This window comes from Jaculus jaculus, chromosome 14 (genome assembly GCF_020740685.1).
Source record: "Jaculus jaculus isolate mJacJac1 chromosome 14, mJacJac1.mat.Y.cur, whole genome shotgun sequence".
Classification (NCBI taxonomy): Eukaryota; Metazoa; Chordata; class Mammalia; order Rodentia; family Dipodidae; genus Jaculus; species Jaculus jaculus.
In genome coordinates, this window is record NC_059115.1 from 20,373,284 (window position 1) to 20,400,401 (window position 27,118).

General features: G+C 52.9%; 1 protein-coding gene across 1 annotated transcript; it reads right to left on the reverse strand.

Annotated features, from left to right (window-relative positions):
- Positions 1-829: 829 nt before the first annotated feature.
- Iglon5 (IgLON family member 5) lies at positions 830-19,983 on the reverse strand. The gene is made up of 8 exons (XM_045133209.1): positions 19,905-19,983; positions 11,873-11,951; positions 11,052-11,284; positions 7,132-7,251; positions 5,558-5,692; positions 4,838-4,958; positions 4,286-4,440; positions 830-2,306 (listed from the first exon to the last, which is right to left on the reverse strand). Exons 1-8 carry the CDS (start codon positions 19,981-19,983, stop codon positions 2,218-2,220), a joined length of 1,011 nt encoding a protein of 336 aa, XP_044989144.1. The 3' UTR covers positions 830-2,217.
- Positions 19,984-27,118: the final 7,135 nt, after the last annotated feature.

Genomic DNA, 27,118 nt, shown 5'->3' on the forward strand with positions numbered 1-27,118 from the left:
AGGCATGTACCACCATGCCTGGCAATTTTTTTTTTTTTTTTCAGAAAAAGGGAGCTGGAGAGGGTGCTTATTAGCTAAAGGCACCTGCTTGTAAAGCCTGACTGTCTTGGTTCAAATCCCCAGTACCCATGTAAAGCCAGATGTAAAAGTGGAGCAGACTTCTGGAGTTCATTTGCAGTGGTAGAAGGCCCAGTCACACCCATTCCCTCTCCTTTCTCTGCTTGCAAATAAGTAAAACTAATTTTTTAAAAAGCATCAGGGGACTTTATTGCTTGTGTAAAGGAAGGTGGTCTTCAGGTGCGTTTTGATCTGGCTTCTCTGACTCCTCATGGGCTCAGGATCTGTCATTCTTCCCCTGGTGTCGCCCAGCCCTTCTTAGTCTCATCCTCCCCATGACGTCTTCCTCACCAGAGCTGACCCCACAGTCCCAGCCCTCCACGTGTAGGGTGCATGAGTGAGCCCCATTTGCCTTGGGGATAGCCTCCTTGGAGCCTGTACATCTTCTCATTGGCCTGAGTAGGCCATGTGCTCATCCCTGATCCAATCATGGAAGGAAACAGACTCACTCTTCTGAGAGGCTTAGGTCAATGAAGGTCCACCGGCAATGATTCTAGAAGGTGAAGGTTGGAATGGCACTGGGGATTCTCCACTCATGGGCCACTCTTTACCCCTCCACTCAAGCAAATCCTTAATGGCATGGGCATCTTCAGACCAGGACTTTGGAAAAAGGCGTTTATTGGTGTGGTGGTCTCAACACTCCCCATGAATTGGAACACGGCCCCCAGGGCCCCCACCCCCTCCCCTATACCCTTTCCCCTCCCCACCCCATCCCGGACCCTGGGAATGGAAGACAATGTGGGATGGGGCCCACGCCCCCGTCTGAGGTACAGTCACTGCCCCTTGACCCCTGCTCCTCTCTGCCCTCTTCCCAACCAGGCGCTGGATGGTGTGGTTTGGGGTGGGTGGTTATCAAAGTCAGGGTGTGCAACATGGTGCCTTTCCATGGGCTCAGGATATCTGCGGTTTGCCTCTCTTCCCCCTGCTGTGAAGTGCAGTGTACTGGGCTGGAATCTTCCCACACTCAGAGCCTGTCAGAGTCCTGTCCTGGTAACAGTGAACCCCCTTGAGGGGACTACTGATGATTACAGGCTGCAGGACAGCTGGAGACAGATCTATTGCTGGTCAGTCGCTGGTGTGTGTGTGTGTGTGTGTGTGTGTGTGCGCGCGCGTGCGCGCACATGTGTATCTGAGTGTATGGGAAGGCAGTCAGGGCAGCCTTTGGGAGGTACAGAGAGTGGAGAAGCCAAGGAGCAGGTGGCCAGGGAGCCCACACCTGTGGGCCAGCTGCAAGAGCCCCCGAAGGCAGCTGGTGGGTGCCACTGTGGCCAAGGGGAGTGGAGGTGGGGGCGGGGCAAAGCACTGACAGTAGAATGGAAGCACCGATTGGCCCAGGAGAGGGCCAGAAAGTCCAGGGGAGGGAAGGGCAGGGCAAGGGAGGAAGGTCTCAGGCCACTGAGCTAGCGACGGGGCCTCTGGCTGCAGACAGCTGGTGGCAGAGCTGGGAGGAACTGAGCTGTGAAGGAGGTCCCCACCTGTTCACAGAGGCTGGATGACACCTGACACCTACCTCACCTGCCGGCCCAGGGGCCCCCCTTCAACAGGGGGAAGGGTGGGTATGCGTGCATATATGGGAAAGTGGAACCTGGCAGTAGTCTTTTGGAAGCTTCCACCACGAAGCCCCTATACCTACCTCTAGCCAGAAGAGAGAGGCAGCCAGGTTGGGCCAGGGCCATAGGGGTGCCAGGGACGGAGGACTCCTAGTCCCCTCCCCCCAGCCTACCCTCTCTCTCTCTTTCTCTCTCTCTCACACACACACAAACAACATGCGGGCTCACACTCACAACCCACCCACACACACGAGCCAGTTAACAGCCTGAGCTAAGAGAGGGGTGTGGGGTGGCTGGGGGTGGATCACAATCGGAAATGTGAACGGGTGGCGAGAATGGCTGTAGAAAGATGCATAATTTTGCGTTATCCCTCACAGTGATGGGTTCTCTAAAGATCTTTCTTCCTCCTCCTCCTCTTCCTCTCTTCTCCCTCCGTGGCTGACAGCTCCTCCATCCCCTTCGAGACCCACGGCGCTTGCTTCCCCCCTTTTCTCTCTTGCTCTTGGCCCGAGGCCCCCTGCAGGGGGAGGCTCCTTGCGCTGGGTGACAGCTACATTCTCCACCACAGCCAGCCCAGGGCGGAGAGGAGGGTCAGGGACCCTGGGGGCCTTGGAGCTGAGTTCTCCAGGGTTCCTGGGCCTGGGGAAAGAGAGATTGTCATGGAGAGAGGTGGAGGTGGGGAGACATCGAGTGAACGTCAGTCTCTAAGGATCCCTGTGAGTCCATCTCTCTGGGGCTTTGAGTCCTTGCGTCTACTTTTCTGCTCTGGATCTTCCCCACTTCTTTTGTATGAGCTCCAGCCTCTCACGGTCTTTCTTTCCTTGCTAAGGAATCCTTCCAGGGCTGGTGAGATGGCTTAGCAGTTAAGGCACTTGCCTGCAAAAGCCCAGGTTCAATTCCCCAGAACCCATGTAAGCCAGATGCACATGGTGGCACATGAGTCTGGAGTTCATTTGCAGTGCCTAGAGGCCCTGGCACACCCGTTCTCTCTATATATATAATACATAAAAATAAAATATTTTTAAAAAGTAGTCCTTCCACTAGTTCTTTTCTCCTAAACCTCAGAACGACTTTGGTGTTTTGTTTTGCTTTTTCAATGCTGGCAATGCACTCCGCTAGGAGATACGTCTTCAGGCCCTCACTGTGGACTGTGGATTTTAGACCATATCTCTGTCTCTGAGGTACATACATTTCCAGTGTTGCTTCTATTTTTTTCTTCCAAAAGCAGGGTTTTACTCTAGCCTAGGCTGACCTGAAGTTCACTCCAGGCTGATTTCAAACTCAACTGCACTCCCCCTGCCTCAGTCTCCTGGGTGGGGAGACTAATGACCTATGCCACCACACCTGGCCAAGCACTCTTATTCCTTTATTTTGACACAGGGTGTCTCATTGAGTTGCCCAGACTGACCTTGAACTCATCCTGTAGTCTAGGCGGACCTTAAACTTTGGATCCTCCCGCTGAGTCTCCTGAGTAGCTAGGATGGCAGGCCTTGGTCACCATGCCCCAGCTCTGAATCTGATTCCGCTTCCCTTTTTCTCAGCATTCACCTTCCCAGCCCCGGGGACACGGGGTCTTCCCACCAGCCAAGGCAGCTCTGGGTTCCTGCGCCAGCCTTGTCTCTGGGCTCCCTGCTTCCACCCAGCCCTGTCCATCCCTCAGTCAAAGAGGCTGTCAACTACATGTCACTTTCCTGCTGAACAGCCTCCAGTGGCCCTGCCCTGCGTGCAGTGAATTCCAAAACGCAACCATTGCTGTGAGCTGTCGCTTCCTCTCTAACCACAGCTGACGCTCTGCACCCTCAGGGTGCCTCTCTCCTCTCGGCCATCTCCCTTCCCTCCGCCCCTCTGCCGGGGAAGCACTGGACTCTGCTTCCAGGAAGCTCTCTCTGCTGACTTTATCTCAGACCTTCTACCCCCAATCCTGTCTTTCCTCTCTAGCTCTGGTCAAGATACAAACTTGTTTTGCACATGTATCTCTCTATTTCTGTATGTACTTGTCTGCCATATATATATATATAAATATTATATATACATATTTTCTGCTAGTCTATAAGCTCTGAGAGTCTCCAGCCCTTGTGGTTTTTAAGCACTGCAATGTCCACAGTGAACAGTCCTTAGTGGTGGGCGCCTAGTAAATATTCCTCCTCCATCCTTCTTCCCTTCCTTCCTTCCTCCTTCCCTTCCCTCCTCCCCCCTTCTTTTTAAGGTGGGGGTCTCACTCTAACCCAGGCTGTCCTGTAACCACCCCAACCAGCTTGTTTCTCTGAGGAAGGGTCTCATCTAGCCCATGCTAGCCTTGAACTCCCTAAGCAGCCGTGGATGACCTTAAACTCCCGATGATCCTGTCTCCACTTCCCAAGTGTTGGGATCGTGGGCGTGCAACCCCACGCCCGGTTTACTTACGTAGCGCTAGGGATGGAACCCAGGGCTTCGGGCATGCCAGGTAAGAGCTCTACCGTCCCAGAGTTCCCTTACTCACTAGCATTGTCTGCGTTTTCTTAATTCTGAGCTGGTCCCTGCGTCACCACCCCACGGCCCCGCACAGCAGTCCAGGTCCCACCCACGCCCCCAGCCCAGCCCACCCGGGTCCCCGGACCCCGCCGCCGGTGCAGACGCACGCAGGAGCCGCATGGAGGCGCTGGAAGCTCCGAGCCGGTTGGCCGCGCGGCAGGTGTAGTTGCCGTAGTGCCGGGCGCTCACGTTGGCGAAGAGAAGCATGGAGCGGGTGCGCTCCGTCTGCACCTTCAGGCCCTCGGCCGCGCCGCCGCTCAGCCTGGTCAGGGTTAGTTAGGCCGGGGTCAGGGTCAGGCCGGAGCGCAGCACCCCTGCCCTGGCGTCCCCAAGGATCCCTTCTGCAGGCGCACCCCCGCGGTGTGCCCTCAGTCCCTGGGGGCTCCCACACCCGGCTTCAGTGATTCCCTTAAGCCTGCCCGCCACACCTTCAGATCACCCCAGATCTTCTCCCGGGGAAAGGGACCTCAGCAGCCATCACCCTGGTACCCAAAATGGACTCTGCGGGCCACAGACCCCTTAACCTGGCAGACGGACGCTCACTTGTTGGGGACCCGGGACAGCTCGTCCCCCGCCCAGCAGCCCTGCAATCCAAGAGACCAAGGCCCTCCCTCGCTCCCTTCCCTGGGGCCCGGCCTGGTGTCTGTGTCTGTCCTCACAGTCTGTCATCCTTGTACCACTGGAAGTCTGCCGGGGGCACCGCCATGGCTTCGCAGCGCAGGAGGGCGGCCCGGCCCAGGGCGGTGCGCGCGCTGGTCACGTCGGTGATGGTCGGGGGATCTGGCGAGGGGCGAGGCCTGCGCTTGCTTCCAAGGCTGTGTCGGGTTTCCGGCGCCCTCCTCCCTCAGCCCACATTCCTCCTCCCCTCCCTCCTCCTCCCCCTTCTCCTCCTCTTCCCTCCTCCTTCCCCTCCTCGATTCCGCTCCTCTTCCTCCCCCTCCTCCCCCTCGTTATCTCCACTCCTCCTGCTGTTTCCTCCTCTTCCCTTCTCCTTCTTCCTCCTCCTCCTCTTCCTCCTCTTCTTTCCTCCTTTCCCCTCCTCCTCCTCTCCCTCTTCCCTCCTCCTTCCCCTCCTCCCTCTCCTCTTCCCTCCTCCCCCACTCTTCCGCCCCACTCCTCCTCTTCCTCTCCCTCTTCCTCTTCCCTCCTCCCCCTCCTCCTGTTCCTCCTCCTTTCCCTCCTCCTCCCTCCTCCTCCTCCTGCACCTCTTCTTCCCCACTCCTCCTCCTCTTCCTCCTCCTTCCCTCTTCTTCCCTCCTCCTCCCCCCTCCTCCTGCTCCTCTCCCTCCTCCTCCTCCTCCTCCTTCCCACTCCTCTTCCTCCCAAGGCCCACGGGATCGCCGAACCCCTATGTGCCCCGTGGCCCCCTTCGTGCTCACAGTTGACTGTGACGAGCACGCGGCGGCTGTCGGGCACGGAGTTAACCCCGTTGTGAGTGACGCACTCGTACTCCCCGGCCTGGCCCCTCTGGATGTCCGAAATCTCCAGGATCTCGCCCTCCGAGGTGAAGCCGTCTGTGGGGAAGGGGAGAGGGGGAGGGGGAGGAGGGGGCAGGGCCGGACACAAACACTTAACACGGGACAACACGGGCACAACACGGACACACATCAGCGGGACTGGCACTGCAGGGGCCTGGAGTGCCCGGGTCAGCAGGAGGGGGAGGAGGCCTGTGGGGGCAGGGCAGCAGTGAGGATGGGGTTGGGGAGCTTGGAACCCAGTGCGGTGGGGACCTGGAACGTGCGGGGGTGCAGGAGATCCGGGGATGTGGGACTCGAGCAGGGTGAGGTTGAGGGCATGTGGAGATGCCCCTTGTTCTTGGTTTTTCTTTCTCAAGGATCCTGAAGATACAGACCCAGTGCCAGAGGGGCCAGAGTTCCGGGGTCTAGCTCTTGGGGTTCAGGGAATTGGGATATGGTGACTGGAGGTCAGTAATCCAGGTATATGGGCTCTTGTGAGACAGCCATGGTCACAGAGGACCCTCTAGGACTTAGTGGTTTTGGGTTTTGTTTGTTTGTTTTTTTTCTTTCCTCCACCCCCTCCCAGGTAGGGTCTCACTCTATCCCAGACTGACCTGAAATTCACTATATAGTCCCAGGCTGGCCTTGAACTCACATTAATCCTCCTACTTCTGCCTCCCGAATTCTGGGATTAAAGGCTTGCCCCTGGCTTGGTCTTAAAGTTTCCCAGACCAGGACCTAGGGTTCTGAGACACCATGGACAGAATGCAGAGGCACCACTGGGATCTGAGCATCTGGGAACAACCGCACACCAGAACCCAGTGATTGGTAGGTATCGTGGGTCTGCGAGGACGCTGGTGGTGAAAAGCCAGAGATTTGGTCTCTACGGGGTGGAAACGCAGGTGAATGGGTTGGTTGGTGCTGTTCTGGCCCTGGGCCGTCCTACGGCCAACAGATTGGTGCTATATTTGGGGGAGCTGAGGTTCCCCAAGCTCACTATACAGGTTGCAGGCTGAGGTGAAGGTAGCCCTGATTGACTCTGGATCTGAGCAGGGTCCTGGGAATGTGCAGTTTTGGCAGCTGTCAGGGGATGCAGATGGTGAGGTTTGGGGACCACACTTTCAAACCACTGAGGAACAGCATCCGGCAGAGGAGAGGTTACGGATGGGGCAGGGAAGTGGCAGAGTGGCAGGCATAGGCTGCAAGCTGGCCTAGGGCATCTGGTGAGACCTCAGTCCGGGATATCCGAGGCTGTGCAGGGCTTGTCAGGTAACATGCAGGAGGCGCCAGCCCACGGTGGGAAAGTTAACAACTAAGGTGCCAAAAGTCAACTTTGATAGAGCTGGGGATCAGGGTGGGAGGATGAATCAAGTCACCAGAGTGGCTGGCGGGGCAGGGGGTGCAAGCTCAGAGTGAAGGAAAGTCCAAGGGGGCATGTCTAGGAACCCAGCTAGGGAGATGGAGGGGCCCAGGCTACAGCTGAGGGTGATCCTTACCTCGGAGCTGCCTCCAGGTGACAGTGGGCTCTGGACGCCCCACAGCGAGGCAGAGCAAATTCACATTGCCCCCCTCATTCACGGTCACAGGTGAGGAGATGTTCACAATGCGGGCAGGGACTGCAGGCCGAGGAGAGGAGCATTAGCTACACATGCTTTCCCAGCCCTCTGCTACCTCAGGCCCAGGTCCAGACCCGGGTTCTCCCCATCAGATCCACTTCTAGGCCCCAGCCCCCCAGTTCAGGCCCAAGGTTTCAGATACCAGCCTTCCTTCGTCGGACCCAAGAGTCCAGACCCAATCTTCCCACCTCAAACCCCAGGGCACAAACCCAGTGTTGTCCCTCAGAGCCAAGTCTTAAGCATCACCCCTTCTCTCTAGACTCAGAGGTCTAGATTCTGGCCTCATCTGCCAGATCCAAAGATTCAGGCCCCAGCCTCCTCCCTCAGACCCAGGAGTCCAGATGCAGTCTTTATTCCCTCAGACATAGAGGTCCAGTCCCCAGGCCTCCTCCTTCAGGCCCAGGGGTCCAGACCCTGGGCCTTCTCCCTCAGACCCTGGAGCCTCTTCTAACACCAGCAGAAGTGCCACGGAGCAGGGAGCAACTGGAGAGATGGGAGGCCAGGAACAGAGAAAGTATTGTGATATGCTCAGGAACCAGACCCTGTGTTCCAGCCTCACAGCCAAAGCACAGCCGTGCAGGACCCGCACAAGGGGAGGTGTCTGGGCCTTCAGGAGATGGCCCTGTGTCAAACCCAAGACAGGGTTTTTGAGAGGGCCGCCTGCTTCATGTTTTACTAGGAAAAATGAAAAAAAGAAGCTTGGCCAATAATCTCAGTAACAAGAGGGCAGCCTGTGTAGAGAATGTTCAAATGGGAAAGAGAGAAAATATATGCAACATGTCTTAGGACAGGGAAAATAGTGTCACATCTTCCCCAGACAGGAGGAAAGCTCTAATGAGAAGATATCTATAGAATTCACCACAAAGGAAGAGCCACGTGGGTGTTTGCTATATAAATCATTTGTTCATGTGCGTGTTCACAGTGTGTGGGGGGAGCAGGGTGTGCACACTTATGCAGGTGTGCCAGAGGAAAACGCTAAGTGCAAACCTCAGGAACTTATTTATTATTTTTTGTTTTTGAGGCAAGCCCAATAGACTGCCCTTAAAAATTTTTTATTCATTTATTATTTGACAGAGAGAAAGAGAAAGAGAGAGAATGGGCATGCCAAAGTGTCTAGCCGCTGCAAACAAACTCCAGATTCGTGTGTCACCTTGTGCATCTGGCTTACATGGGTCCTGGGAAATCAAAACTGGGTCCTTTGGCTTTGCAGGCAAGCACCTTAACCGCTAAGCCATCTCTCGAGCCCAGACTGGTCCTTTTTTATGTGAGAGAGAGACAGAGAGAGAGGGATATGGGGGAGGGGAAAAGAGGGGGAGAAAATTGGCAGCTTCCAAGCCCCTACAATGTAACTCTAGATATATGCACCCCCTTGTGAACATGTGCCCCCGTGTGTGCATGTGGAACATTGCACACTTGCATCATTGTATCTGGCTTACATGGGACATGGAGAGTTGAACATGAGTCCTTACACCTTAACCGCTAAGGCATCTCTCCAGCCCTTATTTGTTGTTTTTGAGACTGGGCCTCCCCTGGTCATGGACCTTGCCAATTAGGATAAACTGTCTGGCCAGTGAGCCTCGGGGATGCTCCTGTCTCTACCTGCCCAGCACTGCGATTACAAGTGTGCTCCACCATGCCTGGCTTTTAAAGATGTAGATTCTGCCCTAATGCCCCAAAACATTATAGGCCATGTCCCAGGCTCTTGGTTGCCCACCAGAACAAGATGGTAAAGACACTATTGCCACAGACTCCACATGCTTGGGCTGCAGGTCACTGAGAAATCAAGCCAGAGCTGAGCTGGAAGCCTCCTCCACACTGACTAGTTGTAAGGATGCTGGAGGAGCTATGCCGCATGCAGCCTTTTGGGAGAGAGAGAAGTCATCAACAGTGTTAAACAGCAGGGGACCCTGAAAGGTTGGCCAGCCAAGTCAAGTGTGCCAACTGGTGCAATAGTGGCATGACTGTTATGGGGGAGACCAACCACTCTCTAACTGGACTGGAGGCCCGCTCCAGTGGCCTTCCCCCATTTTCTCTCTTTCTCTTGGCCCAAGGTCCCCTGCAAGGGGGAGGATCATTGCACTGGGTGATACCTACATTCTCCACCACAGCCAGTGCCTATGGCTGGGGAGGTCATGAGCCCTAGAGAGTAACACCTGCTTTTGTCTGGACAAATGCTTATATTATGCCCACCAGACTGCCCTGTAAGCACTTTTAAAAATGTTCATACCCATATATTAATGCTACTCTCACCTTTGGTTAGAGAAGCTTCTCTTTTCAGATGGTGGTGGCCTCTGGGATGACTCAAAAGGCACCATAGTGCAGAGAAAAAGTGACAGAGGAGTGCTCAGCACTCTATCACACCTTCCAAGGCTCAAGGCCCATTGCAGAAAAGGTGGCAGAAAGAATGTAAGAGCCAAAGGAAGGGTAGGACTCCTTACAACGTGCTCCTCCAGACAGAAAACAGCCTGGATATCCATGACGTCATAGTGCCTGATACTACCTGCACAAGACCATCATAATAGGAGGAAAAGATGATGCCATCAAAATAAAAGAGACTGATTGAGAGGGGGAGGGGATTTGACTGAGGGTGGATTTGAGAGGGGGTGCATGGGGTGGCTTATTACATACACTTATGGAAACTGTCAATAAAGGTTTTTAAAGCCGGGCATGCTGGCGCACACCTTTAATCCCAGCACTCGGGAGACGAGGTAGGAGGATCACCATGAGTTCAAGGCCACCCTGAGACTACATAGTGAATTCCAGGTCAGCCTGAGCTAGAGTGGACCCTACCTGAAAAAAAAAAAAAAAAAGTTTTTTAAGAATGTAGATTCTAGGGATGAAACTCAGGTCCTTATGCTTGTGAGACACGCATTTTACTGACTGAACTATCACCCCAGAACCTGTGTAAATAATTTTAAAGCAATAAAAAATCAAAACAGAGGGACAGAGGAATTGATATGAGAAGATAAAGAAACCAAGTTAAGATAAAGTGAAAAAAAAAAAAAAGGGGGGGATGAGGCTGGGCATGGTGGCACACACCTTTAATCCCAGCACTGGGAGGCAGAGGAGGGAGGATTGTTGTGTGTTGGAGGCCATCCTGAGACTACATAGTGACTTCCAGGTCAGCCTGGGCTAGAGTGAGACCCTACCTCAAAGAAAGAGGAGGAGGAGAAAGATGAGGAGGCAGTAATGTAGCCATGCATATGTAGACGTTGTGAGGAACGACAAGTGGTTAAGGGGGACCAGAGGACAGCCTGGTGTCAGCCAGAGCCTGAGTTTGAGGAAGGAGTGTTGCCTCTGGGCTCCTGGATCTGAGGGAGCAGGACTGGGGTCTGTCCGCTTGGGCTCGAGGAAGAGGGTTGAGATCTCATTTCTTTTGTGCTTCCAGTTCTGTGCCTGACCCCAAGTCTCATCTCAGGCTTCATCCCTGGGACGCCCTTGGAGCCTCTCATTGGGAAAAGCTCCAAAGGGGGAGGGGACAGAGGCCTGGCTGGACGTTTTCAGTGCCTGGAACAGTGCTGGGATGGTCCCTCAACAAAGGCACATGCACCTTGTCCAACCCTCGTTCCCATCTCTCCTGCCTTGTAACTATGACATGGAAGTGGCACTGCGGATGTGACTCTGCTCTCATGATCCACGCAGATGTTTCCCACGAAACATCTGGGCAGAGTGCAGATGTGCTAGACCAATCAGCAGGAGCCCCCACCATCTCAGTTGGTCTGTCAGGCGCATCTGCCATCATGTCCCTCCTGGCTTCCTCCTCATCCTTTCCACCCGCTTGATGCCCCACCAGGGCTCACCATGGACGATGAGGTAGACCTGAGTGGTGTACGGCTGGTGGCGGGTCTGGAAGGAGCAGGTATAGAGGCCTTCGTCACCCAGTCCCACCTGGGTGATGAGGATGGAGAATTCTTCAGGAGTGTTGATCAGCAGGCGCACCCGAGGGTCACTGGTCCAGCGATCGTTGCCAGCATACAGGATGTTTGAGCGGTTCAGCCAGGCCACACGAGTCACATGCTCATCAATGAAGCAGCTACAGGAAGCGGAGACAAGGTGGGATAACAAGGGCTTCTCCACCCACCCTTGCTATGTCTCTAAGTCTAAGAGAGAGAGGGGCAGGGACTCAGGGAAATAGGGAGTGAGAGAGAGAGAGAGAGAGAGAGAGGGAGGGAGGGAGAGAAATAGACAAAGAGGGAGAAGGACATACACCCAGAGAGAGACAGGCACACAAAGATCTAGGGGGAGAGGGGGACAAAGACCCCAGTGAGAAATCAATACCAGAGGGAGAGATAAAGAGACCCAGAAACAGGGGAACAGAGACCAGAGAAAGGGGACAGGGACCTTGAATATGGTGGGACAGAGTCTAGGGTACCAGTACCTCTGTTCCACTTGCTAGGCAGTTCCAGTTTGCATGGTCTCCACACAGTTTTGAGTCATGGGCCCCATGCCATCTCTCCACTTCTTAAACCGAAGGGGAGAGGCCTAGAGCTGGCTCTGGGCTTGGTGTCCACAGCCCTCACAGACTGATTTCTAGTGGTGGTAATGTCCCCCAAGGTAAGAGGTTGGCTCTCCCAGGACTGGGGCTGCCTCACTACATCTGAAGCCCTGCATGAGGACATACCTGAGGGTGGCATTGTCACCTTCGCACACTGTGTAGTTGTCCGCCGGTGAGTTGACCTCAAGGCTCTGGGACAGCAGCCCTGTGGGAGGGAGGGGTTGCCTCAGCTTTGGCAGATGGGACAGGGCCAGGCGTGGAAGACCCTCTGACATGGGCATACACGCCGTGACCCACACATCTGCATCCAGTGCCATATGAATTAATTGTTCTCTGAGATCCTTACACAGCACACGCACCCAGAGCACGCATATACCGTGTCCCTTCCCCAGGATTCACAGAGTGGGCCTTACATGGCCCAGTTATTATTAAGGATGAGCCCCAATTACAGCCTGTGCACAGGTACCCGTGTACAGAGACACACATATGTACCTATGCATGTGTAAAGAGACTCACAACTACATGACACGTGTATACACCTACCATAGACACATGTGTGCACATATTAAACACAGACATGTCTGTGACAGTTCCTCCATAAGTCCACAGAACCCATACGCTGCAGAATACAGCATTCAGAGACACACGCCCAGTACACACATTTGCTATCCCCTGGGTGTGGTGTGGCTGTTGCTGTCTTGAAGTCACGGCAGCTGCAATTACTGATGTGAGTGGCTTCCAAGCTTAGGCCTCCTAACATCCCCTCGTGGAGGGAGGGACGGGTCATGAGGTGCATGAGGAAGCCCTGGAGCAGCCCGGAGATGCCTCAGCAGGCAGGGCGCAAGGTCTTACATTCCCTGAGGATATGTATGTGGTGAACTTGCTGGGGTGGTGGGGAGACTCTTCCTTCGGGTATAGCAGCCCCTATGCTTCTGTGAGGAACCCTCCCTCCATGCTCCTGTAAGTAACTCTAATAAACTCACTTGTTCACTGTTAGACTTGGGCGAATCACTTCTTTCGTCTACCATCAGTGTCTCTTCTGGAGTGAAGAGGCATTTGTTCATATCCCCCCGGGAGAAGTCACACCACACATAAACGGGCACTGTCATCCTAGACGCATAATGATGTATATGCATGCAGGTGCTCATGGTACACACATAAACACACATAAGCATGTCTGTGTGGATTGATGAGCATGCCGTATACATGCATGCATAAAAATGCACAGGGACTAGGCTGGAGAAATGGCTTCACAGTTAAGGCGCTTGCCTGCAAAGCTAAAGGACCCAGGTTCAGCTTCCCAGGACCCACTTAAACCAGATGCACAAGGGAGCACATGCATCTGGAATTCATTTGCAGTGGCTGGAGGCCCTGGTGCACCCACTCTCTTTCTCTCTCTACCTGCCTATTTCTGTATCTCTCTCTCTCTCTCTCAAATAAATAAATAAGTAAATATTGTTTTTAAAAAAATAATGTGTGGGGACTGTGGAGACAGCTGTGGATAAGAGCCCATGAGGATCTGAGTTCCAGCTCCAATACCCACATAAAATCCAAGTGTGGCTGTTCACACCAGTAACCTCAGTGCTGGGGGAACAGTGGAAACAGGAAGATTACTGGGGCTTAACGGTCAGCCAGTCTAGCCAAAAACTGTGGAGCTCCAGGTTCAATAAGAGGCTCTTCCTCAAGGCATAAGAGCAATAGAGGAGGACAGCTGATGCCCCTTGTCCTCTGCATGTCACGTGCATCTGCACACCCATCCACACGTACCACACACTGAAGATAAAAACACAGAAAAGAATGTGCAGTAAACACACATACCTATGTACACATGTATACGCACCGATGCAAACTTGCATCAGTTCAGACACGTGTGGACAGACATACAGAACCCGTCATCTCCACAGAATCAGGCACACACATCCGTTCCAGACACACAGCGCTCAGGCCTGGTGCACAGCCAGCCACACACAAGCCATCACATGCCCACGTCCAACTCCACGTGCCAGCAGAGCCCGCAGCCCACCACCCCCACCATTCAACTCCATGGTCAGCGGGCTGGACCAGGGCCAGAAAGTGGGGGCTGGGCGTGGAGGCAGCAGAGACAGCACAGGAGAGGGAGGGTGACCTTGGATGTTTGGAGCCTTGCAGTGGGCGGGCCTTGTGCTGGCTGCCCTGCCCCCCAGCCTGGGAAGAGCTGCTAATTAATTTAATGAATTAATTGCCTGTGCTGGCCCAGTGACTCCCAGGGGTCCCCTTCATCAGCAGTCCCTCAGGGTGGGGCCAGGGCAGAGCCAGCAGAGCAGGCCAGCCTGGGTCTTGGGACTGAGCCATGAAGCCCCTCAGTCTGGGTTCACATAGCCAGGTCCACTGTTGTGTTGCGAGGAAACCACACAGTGAACACTGTCACAGTGGACACGGCTCTGTAAACAACAGGCTGGACGGACACACACTCACACATGTCCTCAGCAGGGCCCAGGGATACAGAGATGCAGGGCCAGGCCACCTTCTGGGTTACACACACAGCGCTACGGTCCTGCTCAGAGGGAACTCCGCAGCCCCAGACACACACAGCTGACAGAAGGTCGTGTGGAGCAGACAGACAGTCATGCTCAGCCACAGAGGGACACCCAGGCCAAACAGGGCTGGCACTCTGACTCACCATGTCACATGCTTCCAGGCCTCCCAGATGCCCTCCATTTGGAGCTGCTGCTAAGAGGGGCAGTCACACTTGAATGAACACGCACACACGCACGCACGCACACATGTGTGCGCCCCATCCTTCACGTGGCATTGGCAGCCCCAACTGACATTGCCTCCTCATCCCACTTTGGTAGCTCCTCTAATACAAAAGGCTAGCCCTGGATGAGAGTCAGGTGCATAAAGTCATACTGTCACCTACAATCAGGCCATGCATGGCTGCGTGCGTGCGTGCCTGCATGAGTGTGTGTGTGTCCATAAAACATCCATGTAGGGCCCCAATATCCCTTCCTAGGCTGACTAGAAACCTCCCTCCCCCTTCAGGATCTATCAAACTCCTGGTGACATACGATGTCCTAGACCATGGTCCCCACCATTGTCTGGCTTACATTTGGGACCCGATTTTCCTGTGCACTCAAGGGTGTGTCTCTGGTCTGGTGTCGGAAATGGCAAACAAAAAACCCTGCAGGCCTGGCCAGGAGTTCCTCCCGGGAAATCACACTTCATTGCCCCACCAAGAACAGATGCCCTGGAGGAATGGGGAGCTGTCCAAGGTTCTGGCCCTCAGTGCTGGTTTCAAGAGCGTCACCCATAGGAGTTGAACCCACAAACCAGGACTGCGGGGGTGGCGAGTGGACCCCCTCACCTGCCCTGAGGCAGGCACATGTCCTAGCGGAATCAGGACTGACAGATGGAGGTACAAAGCCCTTGCGTGGGACTCTTTCCAGGCCAGCTAATTGGTGTCCCTGCTATGGCTCCTGTTGGCCTGGGGACTATGACCCATTTGTCAAGCTTGTGTCACTCTCCTTCTTCAAGTTCCCTGGCTGCTGTGTGACCTAGCTGCGCCTTTCTCTCGGCTCTTCCACTTGCTGAGCCAACAAACTCCTTCTCTAGGGACCTCACACAGGAGACTTCTCTAGTGGCCCAGGTGAACTACAGCCAGAACTCAGAACATGTAACCTTGCACCAAGGTTGAGTTGGAGACAGTCCAGGATATGTGTGATTAACTCATCACCCACGCCTCAAAGTGGGACTTTGGTTCCTGGTCGGTGTTACCTGTGAATAAGGATGCTCTTCAACTCTAGACCTCCTACTCATTCCTCAAGACCCCTTCCTCCAAGATCAGCATGACTACTGAAGGCAGAGAGGCCCTGCCCCTTGTTCTAAAGCTTGCTTGTGTGTCCCAGGGCTGAGTCTTTCTCAGACCAGGAAAGTTTGTGGTGAGAGAGCATGCGTGGAAGGTCTCCAGACACCACAATAGATCCCGAGGAGCCTAGGCTGGGAAGCCAAATATCTGCCCTGACATTTCTTGCCCATGGGATCTGTGGCCAGGCTGAGCCTCTGTTTCTCCATCTGCAGAAAATGAGTAAGAGTTACTTCAAAGGCTTTTGTGAGGGATACCCTAAGAGTGCTTAACTCAGCACCTGGCATACAGAGGGGCCCAAGAAGTGCTGGCTGTGCCTAATAGCTCTTTCCTTTTTAAGAAATGTCTACTGCTGCCCTGGCTTGGCGTCTACTTCCCTGGCTTGGGTAAGGATGGAGCTGTGTGTGTTTCACAGATGTTTCTGAGGTCAGTCATTCCTTCAAGATGCTCCAAAGACATCCACCGGAACAACCCCATCCCAGCACAGCCTGGGAAATGAGTGAGGCTCCAGGTTCAAGGCCCAGTTCTGTCACACAGGCACACAAGTTCTATGACCTCCGTGGTACTCAGTTTCCCCATGGTAAATGATAATGGTAGCGAGTATCCCTCACTGGGATGTAGGATAGATTAGAAAAGATATTCTAGCCGGGCGTGGTAGCACACACCTTTAATCCCGGCACTTGGGAGGCAGAGGTAAGAGGATCACTGTGAGTTCGAGGCCACCCTGACACTACATAGTGAACTCCAGGTCAGCCTGGACTACAGTGAAACCCTACCTCAAAAAACAAAACAAGAAAACAAAAAAGAAAGAAAGAAAAGATATTCTAAGAGCTGAACATGGTTTACGCCTGCAATCCCAGCACTTAGGAGGCTGAAGCAGGAGGACTACCCTGAGTCAGAGACAGGTCCAGCTTACACAGTGAGTTTGAGGCCAGCCTGGGCAACAGAATCTCAAAACCACTATCTCAAAAAAAGAACCCTAAAATTAGAAAGTGGTAGCCCAAAAGCTTAGGATGGCTGGGAGCGGTTCTCTGGTGACAGGCCTCTCACAGAGTTTTCCCTCTATGGGTTCAATGGTCCAGAATAGTGGCATGAATCAAGGAATGAAGGTCACAGGCAAGGGAGTTCTTTAAATGAAAGAAAAGTATTTCTGACAAGCCCAACAGCTGCAAGTTGGAGGTATGAATCTCTTAGGGCCCCTTGACCCTCAGGCAAAGCTGAGACCCTTGGATAGGGGTGGGAGTCTTCTGATTCCATAGTCCTGGAAGCTGTGTGTGTGTGTGTGTGTGTGTGTGTGTGTGTGTGTGTGTGTGTGTGTACAGAGCATGTGTGATGTGTGGAGGTCTGAGAACAATCTGGGAGTGTCTGTCCCCTCCTTCCATCTTACTTGAGATAGGGTCTCCCTTGTTTTGGCTACCGTAAGTGTACCAAGCTAGCTGGCTTGCAAACTTCTGGTTTCTCTTGACTCCACCTCTCATTGTCATAGGATCATTGGAATTACAGACACGTGAGCCACTCTGTGGCTTTATGTGGTGTTGGGGAGTTCAATGCTGGCCAGCAGCCTTGCCTTTTGGTATCTCTTTCCCACTGTGATATAAGCTCTGTGAATGAGTACTTTGTCTGGCCCAAGTATCTGAAGTAAATATAAATACTTTGGTGCCTACAACATTGCTAGTGTACACAATCAATATTTGCTAATGATAAGCTGGGTGCTGTAGCACACACCTGTCATTGGCACTCAGGAGGTTGAGGCAGGAAAATTGCTGTAAGTTCCGGGTCAACCTGGACTACAGAGTGTGAGGCCCTGTCTCAAAAAATAAAAAGGCTGGAGAGATGGCTAAGTTGTTAAGGTGTTTGCCCGCGAAGCCCAAGGATACAGGTACAATTCCTCAGTGCCCACGTAAGCCAGATGCACAAGGTGGCACATGCATCTGGAATTTGTCTGCAGTGGCTGGAGGACTTGGTGCGCCCATTCTCTCACCTCGTCTCTATCCCCTTCAAGTAAATAAATAAAATATTAAAAAAAAAAAGAAAAAGGCATCGAGAAAGCAGAGCCCAGCTCAGGAGTACAGAGGCTACAGATGGCTGGTGGCACAAACCTCATTTTGAGATGCTAGATGTTCAGTCCCCTCCCCACTGCCCACGTCCTGGGAATAAGAGTCTCCAACACACTTGCCATGGCTTTCACTTGATTGTGTCGAAATGTGTTACAATAAGTCATACCTACTTTTGTGAATGAATATGTACCCATATGTGGATGTTGGCATAAAGGATTTATTTTAAAAAAGTAGATTCATAGTTACTGATGCCAGGGAGGTTTTGCTAAGTGGAAATAAGCCAGAGGCCAAGAAATGGGCTGAATTTGCTTCTATTTTAGGAAAAACAGTTACAAGGACCAGCCTGCCCTCTGCGTTGAAGTGCATGTGGTGTGAGTTTGTGAAAACAGGAGAAAGCTAAGGGCAAAGCCACGAAGTTACTGAGCTGCTGACCCCTTTCTCTCAAGAGTGGATGTGAAGCCTGGGTGCCTGCAAAATACTGATTTCTTTGGTCAGGACTTAGGGAAGCTACCTTGAGAATAAAGAGATGGGTAGTGGTGGGTCACACAGGTAAAGCAAGAAGGGCAAGAAGGGAGGAGAGGGAGGATGGAAGAATGAAAGGGAACAGAAGTAAACAAGGGTTAGAGCACTGGTGAGGAAGAAAGAAAAGAGGAGGGCAGACCGAGGTGTGGTGGCGCACGCCTTTAATCCCAGCACTTGGGAGGCAGAGGTGGGAGGATCGCCATGAGTTCAAGGCTAGCCTGAGACTCCACAGTGAATTCCAGGTCAGCCTGGGCCAGAGTGAGCCCCTTCCTCGGGGGCGGGGGTGGGAGGAGGGACTCACACGTGGGGATGCATCGGGTGGGATGATAATAAAGGGCCAATTTGACAGATGTGATCCTGTGCTACGGCCAGCAGGGATGTAGAGAGAACCCAGACACAGAATGTCACCAGCAAATAGTAGAACTGGGCCAAGAGTCACCAGAAATGGACCAGACACAGGGACGAAAAGTGACAGAGGGGAGAAAGCTTTTAGCAGTCAAACAGTGGTCAGCTGTGTGGATACTCTGGCCTAGCTGGACCCTGGCAGGATCTGTTTCCCCGACCCAGCCGGTTGGAGCTGTGTGGGGACGTGGGCGTCCTGCACAGACAGGGCTGTCTGTAGCTGTGGATGTCTGCAGGTGCGCCTTAGCCCGGACGTGGTGACTGGGCTGCAGGCCCCAGAGTAGCTGCCTCCACAGTGCTGCTGGGGTCACCGTGTTGGGGACTCCTGTCCCTGAGCAACATATTCCTGACTCTGACACCTGGTGGGGTGAGGACATGGGGGAATCCCACAGAAACGTTGGAATTAAACGTTCCTTGTCTCCATGAGCACCCATCCTTAGGCATGCAGCCTCTTGGCTTCATCTCCTGCACCCTCAGGGGCACCCCTCTGGTGACAGGCCCTGCAGAGGGGCCTGGGGTCTGGCCATAGATCATAGTCAGGACTGCCTACTGCTTGGCTAGAGATCCCAGCACACTGACCCCCCTGAGACCTGCGTTAATCCTCACGTCCCGTCCCTCCTTTTCCTGTCCTCCAACCACCCATCTCTCCATCTAGGCATTCAATCGGAGCTTCCACATCAGAATCCCCAGCCCCACAAGCACCCCAAGTTCCTACATCCCCAAGACTATCCCTTCCCACCTCCACAACGCCTCAAATGCCCACACTTGGAACCTGAAGAACCCAGCTGGGGAGTTTCAGCCCCTTCCCTGATTTTCCTAGCCCTGAGACTTCAAGTCTGTGGACAGCCTGTCTCCCCATCTTACTGACCCTGGGAAGACATCCTTCCCAGTCCACCTCTGCCCAGAGACGCATACCCCTCTTCACCATGCAAAGACCAGATCTCAGATGGGGTATCTTTCCAGGCCTGGTACCCCAACTCAGTTCATAGACCCTGCTTGACAGGAACTGTCATCTGGCTTCTGAGCCCATCCACGACCAGTAACCACACACTCCATGCAGCCTCAGGCGGGGAGCAGGTGTCTGCACCCCCTTGCTTGCCGGGAGAAGTGAACCTCGCCCCAAGGCCCAATCTGCAAGCTGGGGAGGTGCACCCCTGTCCCAGGGGCGCGCATCCGGACACCCCAGGACCAGACCCCCTTCCTAGCCAAGGGCTGCAGCCGGGTTCCCCAGGGGCATCCCGGAGGGGTTCCCTGCGCCCGCTCCCTCCCCGTGCCCATCCCCAGCCCCGGACCCCCGGAGTCCAGGCCGAGCCCCCCGCCCCCGGCGCTGCGGTACCTCGGCTGATGACGGCCAGGCCGGCCAGGGCGGCGGCGGCGAGAAGCCGGAGCCGGGCCCCGGGCGCAGGGGGGGGCATCGCGGCGGTGGCGCGGAGGGGGAGGGGGCGTCGGGGCGCGAGAGCCGGGGAGGGGCAGGGGGAGGGGGACCCCGCCTGCGGCTGCACCGGCCCGGGGGGCGGCGGGGGCGGGGGGAGGGGCTGGGGGGGCGCGACGAGGCGGCCCGAGCTGCTGCAGACCCGGGGAGGGGGGCGGCGCTGACGGGCAGGGAGGCCGGCCAATCAGGGGAGGCGGGGGGCCGTGGAGGCGGGGCCGGGGGGGTTGCTCCGTGGAGGGAGAGGCCTTTGTTACTGCGGCCCGGCCCCTACCCGCCCTCAGCCGGCACCCCGCGTCCTCCGCATCTCCCCCAGCCACGACCCAGACACCGAAGCCAGCTTCCCTTTTCAGGTGCCCAACTCAGACCTGGGGGTCCTGAGCCCAAGCCCTCCTCCCTCAGACACGGGGTCCAGACCCCAGCCCTCTTCCCGCAGGCACAGGGGGCAGACCCCACCTTCCTCCCACAGACTCAAGGGTCAAGACCCCAGCCCTCCTCCCTCAGACCCAGGGATCAAAGCCAAGACCACCTCCCTCAGCCTCACCATCCAGCTCCCACGCCTCTTCCCTCGGACCCCAGCCTGCTTCCTCAGGGTCAGAGTTCCAGACCTCAGCATCCTCCCTCAAAATCAAGGCTCTAGACCCCCAACCCCTTCTGCTGTAGGACACAGTTCGTCTTGTCATTTTACCCTCAAGAGCAACATAAGGGAGGTTAGGTGACATTTTTCTTACATCCTCCCTCCTAACTCTCAACCTTAGGCTAATAGAACAACAAGGAGCGACTAGGAACATGACTTTGGAATTGGGAGGGAGAAAGTAACCTAGGGTTCGTGTTCAGAAACAAAATCCCAAACCCCAGTCTTCTGCTGACCCGGATGCGTGACCTTGAACAAGTGAGGTCTCTGCTCTGCAGTAGCAGATCCCGGTCTCCCAGTGTGGGGGAGAATAGGCAGAGATCTCGGAGGAGCTGCCTCTTTGCTCACTCCCAGCACCCCAGAGATAGCACCCTCCCTCCCAATTTGCATAGGGGCCTCACAAGCAGTGACCATTGTGGGAATCGCCTAGGACCGGGAAGGAACAAGTCCAGAGGCCCCCGAAAGTCGGCCTCTTCAAAGCCAGTGAGGGAGACATGAGAGGGTGCGCGGCCACTGCAGCTGGCTTGAGCCCCAGATCCCATCCTGCTTGGCTATGTTACTATGGGCCTAAATCGGCTGACCTAAAAAGCCAGAAACAAGCTAGGGGTGGTGGGGCATGCCAATAGTCCCCGCACTGGGGAGGCTGAGGTATTTGGATGCTACTGTGAGTTCCAGGCCAGCCTGGAGCTACAGAGTGAGTTCCCGGTCAGGGTCAGCCTGGGCTAGAGGGAGACCGCCCTGAAAAAGAAAAAAAAAAACAAGCAGGAGAACAGCTCCTTTGCTTTCTGATTTAGGATTGGGAGGACCAGGTGGGGGTAGGAGAATCACTATACTCCTAGAGCTGATGTAGGTGTTAGGAGAATTTAGTGAGTTATTTTATTGAACCCAGGGCCTTGGGCATGCCAGGCAAGTGTGCTAATGCTGAGCCACTCTTCCAGCCCCTCACTGTGAATTCTAGACAGGAGCTCTACCTCTGAGCCACGCCCCCAGCCCTCACTGTGAATTCTAGGCAGGAGCTCTACCTCTGAGACATGCCCCCAGCCCTCACTGTGGATCTAGACAGGAGCTCTACCTCTGAGCCACACCCCCAGCCCTCACTGTGATTCTAGACAGGAGCTCTACCTCTGAGCCATGCCCCCAGCCCTCACTGTGGATTCTAGACAGGAGCTCTACCTCTGAGCCACGCCCCCAGCCCTCACTGGGGATTCTAGACAGGAGCTCTACCTCTGAGCCATGACCCCAGCTCTCATTCTGGATTCTAGACATGAGCTCTACCTCTGAGCTTCACCCCCATCCCCTGTTGTGGATTCTAGGCAGTCAAATGGCTGAGAGTCTGATCCCCAGCAAAGGGAAGCCATCACTACAGTGCCACAGGATGGCAGAGAGACAGGAAGGACACAAATCTCACAGAGGTCACCTCACCATCCACCTTCCCCTTACTCTCCACTACATGGGACTATTTCCTGTTCCTCTGAGTATGTTGGGCTTGCTGTGTTTGTTAGTTAATTTTCTTGTTGCTGTGACAAAATAGATGAAAACGTCTTACGGGAGGAAGGGTTTATGTTGGCTCAAGGGTTGAGGAGATACAGTCCTTCATAGTGGGAAAGGCATGGCAGCGGAAGCATGAGGAGGCTGGGGTCGTTCGGTTTACAAACAGGAAGCGGAGAAAAATGAATGACAGTGCTCAGTTCTCTTCCCTTCCCCTTTTTATTTGTATTTATTTATTTATTTATTTATTTTTAGAGAGGGGGTGGGGAGGAAGAGAGAGAATTGGTACTCCAGGGCCTCAGCCACTGCAATCAAGCTTCAGACACTTGCGCCACCTAGAGGGCACATGAGACCTTGCGCTTGCCTCACCTTTGTGTGTCTGGCTTACTGGGACCTAGAGAGTTGAACATGAGTCCTTAGGCTTTGCAGGCAAGCACCTTAACCGCTAAGCCATATCTCCAGCCCTCTTTCCCCCTTTTATTCACTCTGGGATCCCAGCCTATGGGACGGTGCCTCCTACCATCAGGGTGGATCTGCTGTCCTTGTTGAACTTCTCCCAAACCACCCTCACAGACATACCCAGAGGTGTGTCCTCATGCCGACTCAGAATCTAGTAACATTGACAATGAAGGCTAACCATTCCACCGAGACTCCTGAAGTCTGGAGTGTTCCTCCCTCTTTTCTGTGTCTGCTCAACACCTCACTGGCCAGCAGGATGTGGTGTGCATGTATTCCGTCTGTGTCCTTCTGCAGTTGTCCTGCCTCGCCCAGGCCTGTCACAATGAATGGACAACTATGGTGAGTATATCTTCTCCCCAACACTTGGGACCAGAGATGACTCATATCCTAGAACATTTCATAGACTTTACTGGTTAAGCACCCCTCATCTGAAAATCTGAAAATCCCACATGTCCTAACATCAGAAGCTTTCTGAGTATCACATCAGGACTCAAAAAGCTTCAGATTCTGGGGATGAGGATGGAGCTCAGATGTCAGACTGCTTTGCCTAGCATGCACAGAAGCCTAGGTTTAATCCCCAGCACTGTATAAAGTGGACATGGTGTCCCATGCCTGCCGTCCCAGCATTGGGGATGTGGAGGCAGAAGGATCGAAAGTTCAAGGTCATCCTTGGCTACATAGTGATTTGAAGACCAGTTTGGGATATGTGAGACTCTGTCTTAAGGAAAAAAAGTTTCCATCATGAATGGAGGGAGGGGATCACACAAGGCCTTAACCCCTGCCCGAGGAACTATGGGCATCAATGGTTGCTGGGGCAGAGGTGTCATGTTCTTCAGCAGCGTAACCACTGGTAAATTGCCTGTGCTCCAGTAAATAACCCCCCACCCAGTCTCATAAAACCAACCTTAATTAAACTCAGAGGGTCACACCAAAAAAAAAGAAAAGAAAGAAAGAAAAAAAAAAACCATGAAAGTAGGAGGGGAAGCTGAAGATGTTGGGAAGAAAGGGTTCAGTAGGAGTGGGATGAGAGCGTAACAGGTAAGTAAGATCAAAGCACATTATGTACATGTCTGAATTGTCAAAAGTAAAAAAAAAAAAAAATAGTTTCAGATTCTGAGACCCTTTGGATTTCAGATTTTTGTTTTGTTTTGTTTTTCTGAGGTAGGGTCTTGCTCTAGCCCAGACTGACCTGGAATTCACTATGTAGTCTCAGGGTGGCCTCAAAGTCAAACAATCCACCTACCCCAGCCTCTTAAGTGCTGGTATTAAAGGCACACCTGGCTTGGAGTTCTGATTTTTTGACTAGGAGGTTTACCCTGCCCTAGGGGGATACAGGGCTTTTAGGTTCATTGTACATCAGTACACCAATAACTTAGCGTATTCACGGATTCTATTATTATTATTATTATTATTATTATTATTATTATTATTATTATTATTTATTTGAGACCAACAGACAGAGAGAGAGAGAGGGGCAGAGAGACAGAGAGAATGGGTGCACCAGGGCCTCCAACCACTGCAAATGAACTCCAGATGTGTGCACCCCCTTGTGCATCTGGCTTACGTGGGTCCTGGGGAATAGAGCCTAGAACCAGGGTCCTTGGGCTTCACAAGCAAGGGCTTAACCACTAAGCCATCTCTCCAGCCCTGTGTTCACGGATTCTTGTCCTATGAGTTCAAAGAATGAAGTCCACAGTCAAGAAGATAAGGGTCAGAAAGATTATTTATTTAAGGGAAAGGGGGAGATGGGCACACCAGGGCCTCTAGCCACTGCAAAGGAACTCCAGATGCATGTGCCATTTTGTGCATCTGGCTTTACTGGGGAATTGAACCAGGGTCCTTTGACTCTTCCAGCAAGCACCTTAACCACTAAGCCATCTCTTCAGCCCCTAGAAATATTTTATTATAGCTTAAACTTTAGGAGGGGGCTGGAGAGATGGTTTAGTGGTTAAGGCACTCACCTGTGAGGCCTAAGGACCCATATTCAACTCTCCAGGTCCCATGTAAGCCAAATGTACAAAAGTGAGGCAAACGCAAGGTCACACAAGCCCACTAGGTGGGGCAAGTTTCTGGAATTCCATTGCAGTGGCTGAGGCCCTGGCATGCCAATTCTCTCTCTCTCTCTCTCTCTCTCTCTCTCTCTCTCTCTCTCTCGTCTCTCTCTCAAATAACATAAAAAATAAAATAAACTTTAGGAGTAAGAAGAGAAGGGAGGCTTAAGTCTAGACCCTAAGAGAGGAAAGCAAGCTGGAGCTCTTGCCTAGTGAAGGGAGAGAAGGTTTGAGAAGCCCCATGAGAAGAGGCAGAGCTCTTGTCCAGAGAAGAAAGACAGGCTTTGAGAAGCCCACCTGGAGACTCAGTTCTGGGTTGTTTTGTATATTTTATCTACCTATTTATTTACTTAAGAAAGATTAAGAGACAAATAGAGGGAATGAGAGGGAAGAAGGAAATAGGCATGTGAAGGCCTCTAGTCACTGCAGACAAACTCCAGACACAATGTACCACCTGTACATCTGGCTTACGTGGGTTCTGGGGAAGAGAACATGGGTCCTTCCTTAGGCATTGCAGGCAAGTGCCTTAACCTCTGAGCCATCTCTCCAGCCCAGTTTTTTTTTTTTTTTTTAATGGGGAGTGGCTACATGAGGAAGAACAGGTCAGCAGCAGGTTACTATGGACAAAGATGAGATTTTACAGCTTTGTCAGTCATCTTAGGTAAGGATTAGAGTTTCTGTCCTCTAGAAGGGTACAAGTTTCATCTAGAACTCTTTCTTGGAGGGTGAAACATCCAGGCTTCTGGAAGCTTAGTGACATTTCCTGCTCTAGTCAAGAAATAAACAACCATTCACTTTGGGGGTTTCATTACCCTGACTGCCTAGCCAATTTCTTTCTCCTGTCAATAGTATCTGTTTTTTGCCCCTTGGCTTCAAAGCCTCCCTTTATTGCCTGCTTGCTCTCCAAAAAGTGGACCTACATCCTTTAACTATTTCTCCTTTGCTGTGGGCAAGATGGCCTAGTTAGCCGCAGAAGGAGCCCAGAGGGAGCCTGCAGGGGGAACAGACTTCTCTACATTGCCCTGGTTTCTGATTGCCTCCCTCTGGGATGATGTTTGCAGGGTACGGTGCTCCTCTCCAGCAAAGTTTGGTGGTGTGACTCTGCATGGCTTCCATATGTATCCTGGGTATCAGTGTCTCTTCCACAGCCTGCCCTGTGCAGGGGACTTTCTGTCTGCTCAGAGTCTACAGGTCAGTGCTGTCTTGGGCCCTCATCTATTGGGCCACCCTGTCCAACATGGGCTGAATCCCATCCTGGAGAGCCCTCTTCCAAGTTTCTTTCTTTGTGGGCCTTTGGGTTTTAATTATATTTCACACATTTATAGAGGATTGCCTGTTATAGTTATTCATTTCTTTTGGGCAGGGAGATTGAAACAAGGTCTCATGTATCCTGGGCTGGTCTCAAATTCACTACATAGCCAAGATTAATATTGAACTCCTGGTATCCTCTTGCTTCCATCTCCCTAGTGTGTGATTACCTGAGTGTTACCATGCCTGGCTTAAAAACTTTAAAAAAAAATTATTGGGCTGGAGAGATGGCTTAGCAGTTGAAGCATTTGCTTGCAAGGTCAAAGGATCCAGGTTCAGTTCCCCAGGACTCATGTAAACGAGATGCACATGGCAGTACATGCATCTGGAGTTCATCTGCAGCGTCTAGAGGCCTTGCTTCACCCATTCTTTCTATCTGTCTCTCTCTCTCTTAAATAAACAAAAATAAAAATATTTATAAAAAACATTTTATTGACAAGTCCCATACAAATAAACAATATACCAGGATCATAATCCCCTCCGACCACCCTCTTTTCCCCTCTCCCAAATTCCCCCTCCACTGAATCCTTTCTTCTTTCCAACTAGTCTCTCTTCTATATTGATGTCATCATTTTTTTCCCTTCTATTATGCAGGTCTTGTGTAGGCAGCCTCAGCCACTGTGAAGTCATGGATATCATGGCCAAATTGTGTGTGAAATACAGTAGTGTATGGCTTAATAATTTTTTTCTTTATTTATTTGACAGCAATAGACAGACAAAGAGGCAGAGAGAGAGAGAGAGAGAGAGAGAGAGAGAGAGAGAGAGAGAGAGACAGAGAGAATGGGTGCACCAGGGCCTCCAGCCACTGCAAACAAACTCCAGATGTGTGCACCCCCTTGTGCATCTGGCTAACATGGGTCCTGGGGAAACGAGCCTCGAACTGGGGTCCTTAGGCTTCACAGGCAAGAGCTTAACTGCTAAGCCATCTCTCCAGCCCAATAATTTTTGACATTAAGGTTTCAATGTTCAAATTAAGAGAAATTTCCTTTTTGTGTGTGTGTGGTGGGGGGAGAGGGTCTCATATAGCCCAGGCTGGCCTCAAACTCATTGTGTAGCTGAGGATAACCTTGGACTCCTGATCCTCCTGCCTCTACCTCCCAAGTCCTAAGATTACAAGTGTGTGCGTACATGCTCAGTTTATGCAGGGCTGGGTATTGAACCCATGACCTTGTACATGTTAG

Coding starts and splice junctions, on each gene's coding strand:
- Iglon5 (XM_045133209.1), bottom strand. CDS start 19,983: ATGCCCCCCCCTGCGCCCGGGGCCCGGCTCCGGCTTCTCGCCGCCGCC. Junction 4,959..5,557: donor CGTGCTCGTCACAGTCAACT/GTGAGCACGAAG, acceptor GCCCCTCGCCAG/ATCCCCCGACCATCACCGAC. Junction 4,441..4,837: donor TGGTACAAGGATGACAGACT/GTGAGGACAGAC, acceptor AACCCTGACCAG/GCTGAGCGGCGGCGCGGCCG.